The sequence below is a fragment of the Arachis ipaensis genome, chromosome B4 (assembly GCF_059453495.1).
Source record: "Arachis ipaensis isolate K30076 ecotype BB chromosome B4, ASM5945349v1, whole genome shotgun sequence".
Classification (NCBI taxonomy): Eukaryota; Viridiplantae; Streptophyta; class Magnoliopsida; order Fabales; family Fabaceae; genus Arachis; species Arachis ipaensis.
This window is the reverse complement of record NC_142439.1, coordinates 146,350,136-146,366,661: the sequence shown is the minus strand read 5'-3', so window position 1 is coordinate 146,366,661 and position 16,526 is coordinate 146,350,136. Positions and strand designations below refer to the sequence as shown.

The 16,526-nt window shown below is 32.2% G+C and overlaps 3 protein-coding genes across 3 annotated transcripts; 2 read left to right on the top strand and 1 right to left on the bottom strand.

Moving 5' to 3' along the window:
• Positions 1-262: 262 nt before the first annotated feature.
• On the bottom strand, positions 263-4,085 carry VIP3 (Transducin/WD40 repeat-like superfamily protein). Its single transcript, XM_016339095.3, has 2 exons — positions 3,606-4,085; positions 263-1,171 (listed from the first exon to the last, which is right to left on the bottom strand). The coding sequence occupies exons 1-2, from the start codon at positions 3,942-3,944 to the stop codon at positions 557-559; spliced, it is 954 nt and encodes a 317-aa protein (XP_016194581.1). The 5' UTR covers positions 3,945-4,085; the 3' UTR covers positions 263-556.
• Positions 4,086-7,995: 3,910 nt separating this feature from the next.
• On the top strand, positions 7,996-9,380 carry LOC107637422 (uncharacterized). Its single transcript, XM_016340839.1, has 2 exons — positions 7,996-8,086; positions 8,212-9,380. Exons 1-2 carry the CDS (start codon positions 7,996-7,998, stop codon positions 9,378-9,380), a joined length of 1,260 nt encoding a protein of 419 aa, XP_016196325.1.
• Positions 9,381-11,469: 2,089 nt separating this feature from the next.
• On the top strand, positions 11,470-12,456 carry LOC148569560 (uncharacterized). The gene has a single exon (XM_088485120.1). It carries the CDS (start codon positions 11,470-11,472, stop codon positions 12,454-12,456), a length of 987 nt encoding a protein of 328 aa, XP_088341246.1.
• Positions 12,457-16,526: the final 4,070 nt, after the last annotated feature.

Genomic DNA, 16,526 nt, shown 5'->3' with positions numbered 1-16,526 from the left:
AAAAAATATCATTTCCACCCCAATGTCAAAAATAATTTGCGCAGATATGGATCCTATATATATTTTAGAGTAATAAGATACGAGTAGACTGACTTTGATAGTACATATCTCCATTAAAACTTAACGGCATTTTTTTAAGTTAGTGCTTAGTGGTGTGATTTGATTGGAAAAGAAAAGATGAACTTCCTTAAATGTATAAATTGTACAACATATATAAGTAACAAAAGAGTGTGAAAGAGATAAAATAATAAAAATGCAGTTATAGGAACAAAGCATAAAGCAACACTAGAATAATCTTAGACCAAGATTTTGTTTCATGACAAATTTGGTTAGGTCTGATAGGACCACTCCCATTGCTAAGGATAAATTAGAAAATGGCAATATAAATTTAATGCTTGATCGCAACGAGGAACAAATCAGGGAACAAGGATACTCAATCAAATACGGATACAACATTTACAACCATGCATTTTGTTCAAGTCAGTTTGCCGTAAATAATGCACTAAGAAGTTACCACTTACCAGGGTTCCACAGAAAGTAAAAGTACATGTTTAATTCAGGAGTAATCGTACAAGGATACGCTCTTATCATCCGATACACTAGCAAGGCGACCACCTCGTCCATCCGGTCTAAATGCTACTCCCCACACTTGATCTGTATGGTTGCTCATTGTCTGCACGGACGCCCTCATGGCAAGATCCCATAGTCTTACAGTTTTATCGCTCGAACCTGTAGCAATGGCAGCCCCGTCTGGGCTCACATCAACACACAATACCCAGCTAGCATGACCCGACATGTTGCCAACTAAAGCTTTCCCCTCAGCATCATACATGTGGACATTAGTGTCGTCTGAGGCTGTAAATAGTAGCCTTGGATCGTAAGGAGAATAAACAAGAGACCGTACTGGCATGTAGTGACCCTCAAGGTGGTGTAAAAATTTGCCACGCTGAACATCAAAGACAGAAATCGTGCCATCCATTGAGCCACAAGCGAGCCGCTTGCCATCAGGGCTCCAAGCAACTGATAGGACAAACTTCTTACTGCCACTTTTGTCCGTGGGTTTGGATCCTTCTGGACGAGGAATTGATAAAGTAGCAACGAGTTCCCATGTGTTAGTGTCCCAAAGCTTGACCGACGCACTACCTCCACCAGCAACGGCTAAAACAGCACCCTGAAGAAAAAGATTTTTTGCCAATTGAATAACTACTACATATATAGTTAAAATGTACAAAATAATCTGTTCACAACAAAATGGTCAATTTTATTTACTGCTATTGCAAGGCTTCAGGGCAACAGAAATTTCTGTTATAGTGCGCGCATACACTAACTGACAAACAGATTCCATAAATGGGCACAAGTTAACAGCGGGTCCACAGAACAAAGTACTAATTTGAATAAATAACCAACAGAATTGAGATATAATAAGTTTCAACTGTGGGTGAAAGCTTCATAAATGTGTTCTTTTCAGTACAAAATTTCACATATACGGTATACCTGAAAATTTTCAATCTCAATTTTTAAGGTGTACCGGATCACCATAAGTAAAGGAGAAAGATAAAAGAAACAACATACTAAAATGATAAATGCCAAGTATATGGACTCACAAAATTCAAGGCATAAAGGTGATAAGGAAGAGCTAGAAAATATTTACTTAGAACACTGAAGAATGTTTATATAGAATCAAACATTGAAATAATTAGAAAATAATTTTGAAATGATCAATACAATAATCTCGTATCTATGAATAGGATACTTGACTTAGGGAAGAAGAAAAGGTAAAGAAAACAAAAAGTGAATTACATATTACATATGTAAAGGAAAGAAACACTGTACAAACTGACCTTTAATCAGGATAAAAGACAAATACAAAATTCTTGAAAAGGTAAACAAACAAGTATATTGTATAAGTAACGTAGGTTTTAAGCATGAAAAATTGCTAATGCAACTACACAAGAAACACAAAAGGGACAAAGGAAACTCAATCAACGCATGTGCTTAATCTGTCAAACTATAACATGGCTTTCACAATAACAAAAATTATGGTGACAACAATATACTCACACCAGTGATAAACACCAAGGATAAGGGAAAAGGACGAACCTAGTTATCCGATCCTCAGCCAACTCGAAAGAAAAAAATAATGTTTTCAATAAGCATGGCTGACCATAAGTCCACTATCATGGTTTCTACTTGTTTTGGTCTTACTAAGACCATCCCCGTAAGAGACGTTAGAACAAGGCTACATGTGGGAAGCAAAAAAACTTCCTCCAGAAAGAAAAACGATGCATACATATATAAGAATGCAAATATTCCCTGTTTATTGTTTCAACAAATATGTTCATCATGCAGCAAGCAACCGGAATTCTGATTAGCAGATAGGTATTCCCCTTTCAACAAAGAATATGTCTCTCATTAATCCAAAAAAATAAAAAAGTAAATGTAAATGTCGGAATAGATCATTCCCACAACAAAACTGCATGATCAAGCAAAGCTAGCTAACACGAATAGAACCAGCCATTAAATTTGCATAATCATCAGCTATTGCATTTTCATAGTCACACCAGTCACTATATATAGCTCAACCAACATCTACAAGCTTCAATTTTTGAATAAGCGATCAGAGCACAAGCATAAATCAACCAGAGACTATGTTTGGTTCAACTCCAATGCCGCTAGTTCTTCCCTACACCAGTGTGGATTTGTACTGGCTTCCAATTTATCATGGTTTTCATCATATTATCCTATTAAACCTATCATTGTTTACATGCCTAATGGTTCACATGTTATTGCTCACAAAGGGGTGGTCAAATTCTCTTCTTCATTAATTATTCATGATGTTTTCTACCTACCACATTTTAATTTCAATTTAATTTCCATTTCTAAAATTACACACAAACTTCACTGTGAACTTACCTTTTCTCATCAGGGTTATATATCTTAAGCAAGCTCTACATAATGGTCCATCTTCTACACTTCACAAAATAAACTCCTTACAAACTTCACCTATCATACCTTCCAATTTGTGGCATTTTCACACAATGACTTAATATTTTACCTAGACAGGTTCCTTTTATTTCCTCACACCATATAGAAACTTGTGATGTATATCATATTTCAAAGCAAATAAAATTGCCATTTTCTCAAAGCTTTAATAGAGCTAATACCATTTTTGAGTTATTGCATTTAGACATATGAGGTCCTTTCAAGCAAAACTCGATTCACAACATGTTAAAAATTTCATTGCCTTGATTGAAACACAATTTAACTCCAAAGTCAAAAGTATACCTTCAGATAATGGTCTAGAATTTACCTTACATATTTCTTTTCTTCTAAAGTATAATTCACCAACTTAGTTCCGTTGAGACTCTTATGTTTCAGTCAAATCTCCCTAATTATTTTTGGTCATATGCCATTGTTCATGCACTTTATTTAATAAATAAAGTACCTCCTTTAATTTTAAATTCCAAATCACCCTATGAAATTTTATTTAATAAAACTCTAAGTTATGAAGAACTCAAAATTTTTGGGTTGATTTATGTTTATGCTCTGGTATAAACGAATAGAAAAAATGGAAAATAATCGCAACGTGAGAATAAACAATTAACCTTAGGGTCGAAGCGCATTTGCCAGACTTCAGAAGGAGGAGCCTCGAGAGTAGCAATTGTGGCATTGGAATCAACATCAAAGACCCTAACGAAGCTATCTAGCGAAGAGGAGGCGGCGATGGAGCCGAGGGGGTGAGCGGCAACTGAGGCTACACCAAGGCAGTGACCCGTGTTGCTGCGCTCAAGAACGAGCTCGTCAGAGCGCCACATCCTGACAGTCTCGTCCAGAGAGCCAGTGAGGAGAAGCGGCGGTCGGGAGGCGGTTGAGGGGAGCCACGTGGCAGCCCAAATGGAATCATCGTGAGCGTTCTCTACCGATTTGATCCCCGCCAGTTTCATCTTAGGAAAGCCAAAAGTGAAAAAGTGTTGCGGAGAAGTGAGTTTTGTGAAGTGCAACTTCTCTTCTTCAACCTAACTTGCTTAGGTAGCTTAGCTCACCCTCGGAGTGATTTTGATTTCAACCCTGGTATACCTACATATGGTTTTTTTTTTGTGATAATGGACTTTACCAATAGTGTGTTGTTTTGTTTCTTTGTAATACACTAGCCCAATAAAAATAAAATCATTTATAAAAATTTGAGAAACGAAACCAAAATGAGAAATATCTACTTAATATACTAAAACTGGGTTTTCCCCCAACTACTAAAGGTGACGTGTCGATCTCTCATGCCTCCGTTTTCCCTCCAAAACGAATAAATTTTTTTTCTATTCTAAATTATTTTATTGTAATTATATTATAATTAATACTAAATAAATAATATATAATAATACTAATTTGGCAACATATCCTCATTATAATTATATCAAATCAATATTTAATACACTATTAAACTACTTATCAATTATCAATTAAAAATACTTTTAATAATTTTAATGATAATAATAATATCAATAATAGTAATAATAATAATAATAAATATTTGTTACCCAATTCACGTATATCAAATAATTTTTTTAAATTATTTTATAAAAAATATCTTTAATATAATTATATTATAATTAATATTTAATGAATAATATATAATTATACTAATTTAGAAACATATCTTCATTATAATTGTATCAAATCAAAATTTAATGCATTATTAAAAAATTACCTTAATAATAGATAATTTACACATTTATTTTTGTTTTACTAAAGTCTATATATAGTGTTTTCGTGTGGTACATGAATCTAAATTTGAGAGTCAATTCATAATTTTATATGTAGTATTTTTTTTACTACTTCATAGAATAAGAATGTATTCTTCGTTTTTTATTGAAGTTGATCCGATCCTTTTAAGGTACAATTTATAATTTTTTATAATATTTTTTTATATACTCGTTCTATTATATTATTCTTTTGATAATTTTTTATTTGTTGTTACTCTAAGTTATTCTTATCGTCTAATGTTCCAGTTCGATTGTCTTTTGCCACAATTATTTACAATGCATCACATTCATAAAATACCTCATCGAGTTGTCTTCACTGATTCGGGTTCCAACTACATGGATGTAAGCGTTCAAAGAAGAGGCAATAGTCTCTACTTTACCGAAGGATGTAAGCGTTCAGTTTTGCTAAATTCATGACAAATTCAGATATGCAATTTCAACGATTGGTAATATATTTAAATTTTCTTAGTTTAAGATGTTCATTATTAGAATAATTTTTTAACATATTTTAATTTTTTTCAGAAATTACCAACTTTCTTTTGCATGTATGCAATGCCATTGAGGGAAATAAAAGTTAGTTTGGTTTCTCGGTGTGGCAATTCTATACCTTGCCGCATTGCATGGATAGCGGATGATGAAACTTATCTAACAAGAGGATGGTCTGATTTTGCACGAATTCTAAATATTAAAACTTACGATGTTATTTCAGTTGGTTGTTGTTACAAGAATGATTCTATACTATACGTGAATAAGGATTAGAATAGGTTCAATATTGTTTAGGTAATTTGGTTTTACTATTAGTATTTGATTAAATTATAATTATAGAATTTTAAATTATTGTCTCAATTTATATATTACGATTATTTTTTGGGGATGTGCTATTTTTAAATAATTTAATAAAATAAAGTAGTGTAAGATATTATTAACTTTATTTTTATCCTTTATTTCTTTATTTGTATTTTCATTATATTTGACAAAAAATGAACCTACACATATATTAAATCGTTGACCTAAAGACAATTTATTTGTCAATAAAAACATATTTTATTTATAATTGGAATAAAATTTATTTACCAATAATCGGTGGATAAAATTGAAATTACACCCGTGTCATATAATTATAATTGATTAATTGGTATAAAATGAAATTATACCCGTGCCATGAGTAATAATCTAAATAATTATATCTTAACAAAATATAATTTAAAATAATTTATAAACAATTATCTTAACAAAAATAATTATTTAATAATTGATTTAAAAATCAATGCAAAAAATAATTATTAATAATAGTATTATTAACTGGGTAAATAATATAATTTTAAATTATTACTTGAAATATAAATAATATATGAAAATCTATTGAGTAAATCAATGATTTTGCACCTTAATAATTTGATAATTATTATTTAATTAACCAGTTAATTGAATTAGTAATAACAATTTCCAATTTCAAATTTTGTATATTAAGTAGTTATTAAAAACTGGGTAATAACGATTTACACAGGAAAATCATTGATAAATTCAATTAACCATATAGAAGATAATATACTAACAGTTTTAGTATATTATTTATGGCAAGCGAAATTATTTTCTCATATTTTCTATTAAAATTGAAATTAGTAATAGTTTAAAAAAAGGTTTATTAATAAAATTACTAATAGTCACATTTTTATACACAAGATATATGTTTTCTATATATTATTTAAAAAATATAATGAAACATGAATAATGAATGAGTATGTTATTTCTTCGACTAGCTAATTAATGCAAAATCGAGTACCTTTTTTTATTCGATTGAGGTCATATTCTATTTGGTGAAAGTTTTAATCACCTTAATTAAATCCTGTCTTTGTGCCTTAACTTATACAAGTAGTAATATGTTACATATTATTTGGTATATCTAAGTAGTTATTTTTCATAGTGGAGATGTAAAAAATATATTAAGGTTTATTTCCAAATAATTACTGGATGAATAATAGTAGATTATATTATTTTGGGAAAGTATTTTCATTATAATTATATCAAATCAATATTTAATTATGATAAAATATGTTAATTATAATTATATCATAGAATTATAATAATTACGATATTTATGTTATATATTTTAATCATTTATGTACGTAAATAATTAGAAATCAATCAAATTAAATTATCACGGTAAATAATATGTTGTATATTATTACGAAAAATAATCCGTAGATAAAATTGAAATTACACCCGTGTCATATAATTATAATTGATTAATTGGTATAAAATAAAATTATACCCGTGTTATGAGTAATAATCTAAATAATTATATCTTAACAAAATATAATTTGAAATAATATATAAACAATTATCTTAACAAAATAATTATTTAATAATTGATTTAAAAATCAATGCAAAATATAATTTTTAATAATAGTATTATTAACTGGGTAAATAATATAATTTTAAATTATTACTTGAAATATAAATAATATATGAAAATCAATTGAGTAAATCAATGATTTTGTACCTTAATAATTTGACAATTATTACTCAATTAACCAGTTAATTGAATTAGTAATAACAATTTCCAATTTCAAATTTTGTATATTAAGTAATTATTAAAAATTGAGTAATAACGATTTATACGGGAAAATCATTAATAAATTCAATTAATCATAAAGAAGATAATATACTAACAGTTTTAGTATATTATTTATGACAAGGGAAATTATTTTCTCAAATTAAATTTTATATAATTATAGTAAGTCTCTATAATTAAAGCAATATAAAACTGCTTCATATATAGCAATAATATTATACATATTTATATATCTCTTCTTTTATCTCTTTTTTAAAATATTGACATATAATTAATGTAGAAAATATATAATATTAAACTGTTTTGTTATGCATATATATGAATTTATATAATAACCCGTATAATTTATACGTATGGCATAATATATATGTCAAAAAAAGATTCCATAATTTTTGAAAACTACTGTTTTGTTATATGAAATTGAAATTGAAATTAAATAATTTCTATTTATATAATTTTTTTTATTAGTATCAAGTATTTTCATTAAAAATTCATATCGTTTGTAATTAGTATATATATATATATATATAAGTCGTAATAGTCAATTATTTCAATTATTTTGACGTTAATACTCTTGCGAATGAACTAAGTGGGTATTTAAAAAGGCTAACTAATGAGCAGAAATTTGCATACGATCAAATAATTAGTGCTGTTAGCGGTAATATGGGTGGATTTTTCTTCTTATACGGTCAAGGTGGTTGTGGAAAAATATTTTTATGGTCAACTATATCATGCTCAATTAGGTCTAAAGGAGGTATAGTTTTAAATGTTGTTTCGAGTGGAATTGCTGCATTTTTGTTGCCTAATGGAAGAACTGCACATTCAAGGTTTAAAATTCCTTTTGCCATAAATGAGGATTCTTTGTGTAGCATTAAACAGGGAAGTCCTCTTGCAAGGTTAATATCCAAGCTAAGGCCAAATTAATCACATGGGATGAAGCTCCAATGATAAGTAAGTATTATTACGAAGCTTTAGATAAATGCCTCAGAGACATCTTAAGGTGCTCAGATTCGTATAATGCTCATTTGCCATTTGGAGGTAAGGTTGTTGTTCTCGGAGGAGATTTTAGACAAATTTTACCTGTAATTCTCAGAGACTCAAGGCAAGATATAATTCAGTCTTCTATTAATTCTTCATATTTGTGGCATAACTGTAAGGTTTTGAAGCTTACAAAAAACACGAGATTGTCACTAGGTGAAAACAACAATATACAAGAACTCAGAAATTTTGCAGAATGGCTACTCAAAATTGGTGATGGTTTGGCTGGTGATACAACAGATGGTGAATCGATCGTTTATATACCATCTGACATTTTGATTAAGAACTCTGAGACAGTTTTGGATGACCTCATTGATTTCGTGTATCCAAATATGTTATCCAATTTATCCGTTGAAATTTATTTCAAGGATAGAGCAATTCTTGCACCAACTTTGGATTTTTGTGTCACTGATGTCAACAACAAGATGATTGCAGGGCTACCTGGACAAGAAATAGTCTACTTAAGTTCAAACTCTGTGTGTGCTGAAGAGGGAAATATGGAACTTGAGTTAGATGCTTTCTCGCCGGAGATTCTAAATGGAATAAATTGTTCAGGTCTACCACCACACAAGTTGGTTCTGAAGGTTGGCGTTCCTGTTATGTTGCTACGGAATATAGACCAAACTAATGGTTTGTGCAATGGAACGAGGATGCAAGTTAGAAGAATGGGAAACCATGTGATAGAATGCAAGACTTTAACTGGTAACAAAGTTAGAAGTATTGTTCTTATCCCAAGAGTGAATCTAATTCCAAATAATGAAACATTGCCGGTCAGGTTTCAAAGAAGACAATTCCCAATTATCATGTCATTTGCAATGATAATAAATAAGTCCCATGGACAAACTCTATTGAAACTTCCAAGGCCAGTTTTCATCCATGGTCAATTGTATGTTACGTTATCAAGGGTAACGAGTAAAGATGATCTGCGAGTGTTGTTGCAAGATCATGGACACTTGGAAGATAACTGCATGATGAATGTGGTATATAGAGAAGTTTTTAAGAGCCTATAATAAAAAGGTAATAACAAAATGTCTTACTAAATCTATTTATTTATTAAAATTTATTACTATCACTTAAAAAAATTTAGAAATTCTAGGAACTAATAGATGAATTCTTATTATACATTAATAGTTTGAAAATATTAAAATTATCATTAAAATTCTTATAATTTTATATACAAACATTGATACGGTATTGTTTCATGTATATATTTTGCAGGTATCAAAAGATAGCATTGAATTGTTATTCAGTAGGTTTAAATTATTTATTGTTTATTACAAAACTTTCTGCATTAGGATTCTCTATTAATTTGTTCTTCATTTTGAGCTGATTTTGATATTTTCTTACTTCACATTAAACCAACATATAAAATTTTGTTGGTAGATTTAAGTATTACTAGATTATTTATGGTCATATTGAGTATATATGCCTGATTTATTGAAAAAAGTAGATTAAATAACTATTTTATAGTTAATACAATTAATACTATATTAAAAAAAGAAAAACAATGCATACAAGTTATTTTTTTATTAATTAAATTATTATAATTAAAATGAAATTTAACATAACAACTTAAAATTATAATTTTAATTTTATCACGTGCATGGCACGGGTGATTAAACTTGTATATTATATAAATTTCACATGTTATAAGCTTAAATACACATTTATCATAAATTATTAGAACTTAAATACAAAATCGCGTATTAACCATCTTAAAAACTTATCATCTTATTTAATATTATACATATTAATTATTTTCTAAATTATATATAAAAAACGGATTATAAAAGTACCAATTAATCAACTAGTTTTTGTAATAAAATATTGCACAAGTATAATTTGACAAATGAATTAAATAATTCAACACTTCTTTTATTTTTAAAAGAAAGATAATAAATTTAAAATTAATGAATAATTAAAAGATAAACACCAACAAATTTTTTTGGCCTCCCATGTCACACGATGACCTTTATTAGACTCCGTTTATTTGCTGTCTTAACCAGCAATAGACAGAAACACAAAAACGGTACAATACACAAATATAAATAGGGTTATGTTAGTAATCAATAATTTTTTTTAATAATGTGAATAATTATCAATCAAATAAAAATACACTACATCTTTAAATTACTTATCTAAATCTTAATATTAGAATAACTATTCGTACACCTAATGAAATGAACATCCGATATATCTATTGTTCACATTGTTTAGTATTTTCATTGTCTATCTATACTTTTCCATATAAATATACATAAAATTTTTATTTTGTTTGACACCAGCATACACAATCGTACACAGAATTCACATTTATATTAAAATGACCTATGAAGTATGGATATTGACACCGGATACGATACAATACGAGACACACAGACATATAAATTTTAAAATTTTATAAGACACAGAATACGACATATATATAAAATATAAAGTATTTTTTAGATAAATTACAATAATATTTTAATTTTTTATTGATATTAAAATATAAAATATTTTTTTAACTGTGTTTAATATTTTCTTTTAATTATATAAATATTTAAAATATTTTTTATTTTAATAAATAATAATATATAGGGATAAGTATGATTTTGGTCCCTAAAGTAGGGGCCAAAAATTTATTTCGTCCCTCGACTTTTTTTCGCAACAAAAAGGTCCCTTAGATTCCGATTTGTTTTAAAAACGTCCTTTGCCCCCAAAAATAATTTTTTAATACGAAAATGCCCTTGTTGATTGGTATTACTTCACGCGAGATCAAATTTCCTTTCCCAAGCAACGCTTCGACTGAGAATAGGAGTAGAGAGTGAAACGTTTGTGTGAAACGATTGTGCGAAACCCTTGGAAGGCCTTCCTGCGACGTCCGGCGTTGGTAGCTTGAGAGAGGTTGCCGGAAAACTTCGTGGTTTGTTAACTTGGCTTCGTTCCAACAAAAATCCCTCGGCAAGGTAAGCATTATGTGAATGTAATTTCTCGTTTCTTAATGTGGATTGTGCGAAGGTGTGTGGAAGGGTAGGGTTTGAACTGATTGTAGTTGTTGTTGTTCATAGTTGGTTGAGTAACTCCCTGTGTTGATTAATAGGGTTTTTCGGGAAGGAGATGGCGCTGTTCAACATGCGGGTGCACCATGGTGGGTTATTTGGATATGATAATGGTGTGCTGAGGTACTTGAAGGGTCAATCTACAGTTGTGGAGGACATTGATGGCAATCGGTGGAGTGTGTTTGAGGCATACGAGGAACTGAGACACCTTGGATTCCTGAAATCCAACATTTCAGCGTTATGGTACATAGACCCAACTGAGGATGATTATGAGCGTCATTTGAGGCTATTGGTAGGTGACACAGAGGCAATTGAAATGTGTACCATAGCAGGGAGGAGAGGCTTTGTTGATCTGTTTGTGGTGCATGAGGTTGAGGATGCCGAGGGATTTCCGGAGGTGGGTTTTCTGGACGTGGGGGGACAAACGGTTGGTGGCCAGAATGAGAAACCCTTAGGTGGTGGTATGGATTTAGTGTTGTTCGAAGGCAATGTAGATAACAGTGATGGAGCTAGGGTTGCAGATCAACAAGAGTGCGATAATAAGGATGGTGGAGTGGAATTAGGCCAAGAGGGAGATGAGGCGGATGGTGATGATGCTAGCAGTGGCGAAGACAGTGATGACCCAACATACTTGCCATCTGATGAAGAGGAAAACAGTGTGGAAGACATCCACTTCACTGACAGTGATGAGGTGTACGACTATGAAAGTGGATTTGGTGAAGATAATGCTGTGCCGAAGGACTGCAATGTGGAGAAGGGCAAAAAAGTTGTTACAAGTGATTTGGATGATGATGATGCAGTTGACAGTGATGAATTGGAGCAGGATCATGTAATTGCAGGAGTAGGGATGGGTGATGATGATGGGGAGGATCATGCTGAGGAGGGGGGCAGAGGTTTCCAGTGCATAAGACACAAAAGGAAATGGGAAAGTACCAATGGAAGGTTGGCACATTGTATGAATCTCGGCAGGAGTTCAAGGACACAGTGGCGGCCTATGCAGTCAACACAGCTAGAAACATTAAATTCAGCAAGTGCGACTTGGTGAGGGTCCGAGCTGTTTGTCAGAAAGGCTGCCCATTTTGGTTATATGCACACAGGGTGGGTGAGGAGTCCACTTGGCAACTAAGAAGCATGAATCTCCAACATACCTGCATGCAGACACACCGGGTTGAGATTATGCACAGCAAATGGTTGGGTACCCAGTTTAAGAAGAAAGTTGAATCCAACCCAAAGATCAAGGTGAAGGAGCTAGTTGCAAAGGCTCACAAAAATGGAACTTGACCATTACCAAGGCAATGGCATTCCACCAAGGTTCTGGTCAAGATCCAGGTTTACCTTCCTATCTAAATGTGACAGTCTTGTTAATAATATGAGTGAGAGTTTCAATTATGTGTTAGTAGAAGCAAGAGAGAAACCAATTGTGAGCATGTTAGAGGATATTAGGATTTACATGATGACTAGATGGGCTGCAAATAGGGAAAGGGTTCTTAATTATCCAGGAAACATTATGCAAATGATTAGTAAGAAATTAGAGAAACAGGCAAGCTTAGCTAGGGACTGGAGGCCTTACTGGTCATCTGCTAGCCAATACGAGGTTATGAGTGGTCTAGATAAGTATGTTGTGGATCTGGCAGCTGGTGAATGTTCTTGCAGGAATTGGCAACTTAGTGGGATTCCTTGTCCTCATGCCATCAGCTGCATCACCTTCAAGGGCCTTAATTTGGAGTCATATGTGGATGAATGCTACAAGAAGGAGGCTTACATCAGGTGCTACGAGGCGGTGATACACCCTGTAAACGACCCGGAGCTATGGGAGAGGACTCAATATGATGATGTCATCCCACCTCCTTACAGGAGGCCAAGCCACAGACCGGTGAAGAAGAGGAAAATAGGGGCTGCAGATGAAGACATTAGAAGCCAGACTCATATGTCACGGAGGGGAGAAGTCCAAAGATGCTTCAACTGTGGTGGAGTTGGACACAAGAAAAGCGGCTGCAGCCTTCCTAAGAAGAGGGTAAGAGGGTTTGTGATATGCTATTCTAGGGTTCAACTAGCATCATGATTGCCAACTATATAAGTTTACTACTATATGATATGTGAGTTACTTTCTATATGATTTACATAACTATTGTAGGCCCAAAGTTCAACCAACAGAGCTAAGAAGAATGCAGCTAAGCTGGCACCTGGTCAGACAGCTTGGGGAGGGAGAAAGAGGACTACTACACCATCACCATCCAATCTGCCAGCATCTCATACCAGGAAAACCCCCACAAGGCCCAAGAAACGTGAAGCCCGGCCCACCACAGAAGCACCTCAGCCCAAGAAAGCTTCCACTAAGCCCAAGAAAGCTTCCACTCAGCCCAACATCTTGGCCCAGCCCAAGAACAAGGCTGCATCTTCTGCAACCTCCACCAGCAACAAACAGCCTCCTAGCCAGCCATCTGTGAGGAAGAGGCCCTTTTCTGTCATTCAATGCAGTGCACCTCATCTACCCATGCAGAAGCTGAGGTTGATGGCCAAGTTACCCCATCTTAGTGGGGAAATCTTTAGGATTTGAGTGTGAAATTTTCTGTGACTCTTGTGTTAATGTTTTGCAAAAAGTGTTTTTAATTTTGGTATTGGATATTTACATTAAGAACTTTACCTTAGTTACATTGGTTTGAGTACTGTATTTTGGTATTAAGTGCCTGAGGACACTTGCAGTGTTGCTTCTCTGTTTTTTGGTACTAGGCATGTGGATCCAAAGACAAAATATTTATGTATGTTTTAACTAGTCATCAAATGAAATATTCCATTACTAATTACTGAATTTCCAGATCTTCTATTGAATGCTTTTCTGCTTTGCTCATAAACTACTTTTACATTACAAAATAAAACAGGTCCACTATCAAAGAAGGTGACAATTTGGGCAACATTACACAACACTTTTCTTCATTAGTTCAAACACTTTCAAAGTTGCTACAAACCTAAACCACTGTAACATCAGAGAATACCCTCAAACTCTACCCACACAACACAGTAAACCTCATAACATTCCCTACCAAATCATCTATAACCTAAGTGCATTCCATTCGGCTGCTTCAAGTTGTAATGATTCTGCAGGAATAAGAACAGAAACCCCACCCACCCAGCAAAACATAGAGCAGCCACAACCCAAAGCTTCGTCTCCAACTCCTTCAATCTTGCCTTTAATTTCGTTATCTTTCTCCTATTTCTTGCAAATTCAACCTCTTTCTGAACAGCTCCAGGTTCCGGATCTGCCCATCTGAAGAAATCACACCCATCCTGAACCTAGTACAAGCCACAGAAACATATGAAGAAATCTCAAATTCTCATACCCACAATAGCAAAATAGGAAGAACACTTTACCTCATAGTATACACAACCCCAAAATCTTCGTCCAGGGTTATCATTCGTCGACGAAGTTCGCAAAACCGGCCTCTCACCATGGCCACAGAGCAACTCCTTTGCATCTGAACGAAAACGTGAGGCTCTTGAGCTCTGGGAAGCCATGGACGCCACTGACTCCTAAACCCTAGCCGTCGACCTTCAGCAGCAACTCTCGTCGTTATTCCTCCCTCCCTGCACCTCATTTTCATTCACTTTCTTGATTTAATCCTTATATTATTATTTATTTATATTAATTAACGTTTCCCATATCCGTTAATAAACGGTCGTAACGAAATCCAACAACTACAGGGGTAAAATTGTCAGAGGGACGATTTTAAAACAAACCGGAACCTAAGGGACCTTTTTGTTGCGAAAAAAAGCCGAGGGACGAAATAAATTTTTTGCCCCTACTTTAGGGACCAAAAACATACTTATCCCTAATATATATTATTTATAAACTCAATAAACAAACAATAGACCTATACTAGTGTGTCTATATATTAAGATCAAACAACTTTTTCATCAATCCTTTATGATTCTATCTAACAGCAAATTTGTCTCTTCATTCCTCCCTTAAAGAGGTTCTTTGGCTGCTCTTTTTCTCCAATACAATGAGTGCTCTATAGTGTTATAAGAACAAGTTTATTTTTGAGAATGACAAAACCCGTAAAGAAAATAAAATTCATAAAACAACTCTCTTCTTAGCCTAAAATTATCACTTTACCCAAATTGCATTCTCTTTAATTAAAAAGAAAGTTAATGTCTTTGAGAAAAAGCAGATATATTAGCATTATTTTGTATAAAATTTTATCAAGCTAAATTACAATCACTAAGAATAGAAAAGTACCTTGCGATAGAATTGTAAAGACTGTACGGCCATATTTATTGTTTGTTTCGGTATCAACATTGATTTATGCATGGTCACTCAAAACTGAAATTTGAGATATCCTTCTTGGTTTTGAATCTTAGCTTTACAAATATTGAGATAAAAGTTTATTCTAAAACTGCAGTGAACTTGGATCTCTAATATCAATAAAATTTGCACTTTAATAGATTTTTAGTCTCTACAATTCAAGGGAGCTACTCAGCTAAAGGCATTTAAAACGTCTTTTTTTTAAAATATTTTTTAGTAATTAAAATTTAATATATATGATCGATTAAACTGTGTTATTTTTGTCAAAATTAGGCCAGACAAATTAATTTGATCGAAAAGATGGTGAATCAAATCTTAAACCGATTTAAATTTATTTATTTTATATAAAAAATTACTATAATACCTCATTATAAAAAATAATTAAAATACTCCTATTATATATATATATTTTTTAAAAACTCTAAATCTTAATCCTATGACGACAAAAAGTAAATGACTAGAATTTAGGATTATCAAAATTAATATATATAGTACAAGTATTTTAGTTATTTTCTATAATAAGAGTATTGTAGTCATTTTCTATAAAAAATAATATTAATTTATATCAGTTCAAATTTTGATTCACTATTTTTTCAGTCAAATTAATTTATCTAACCTAATTTTGACAAAAATAACACGATTTAATTAAGGGCAAGTTACTTAAATAAATAGAATAGAAAAAATATTTACCTGAATGTGCAAAACTGGTTCTTGTTACCTGCATGTGCAAAAAGCCATTTCTATGTAATCCGTGGCAACCCACCACGGTTTCATGCATAAACCGTGGCAGGTCCCAGCGGATTATGGCCAAA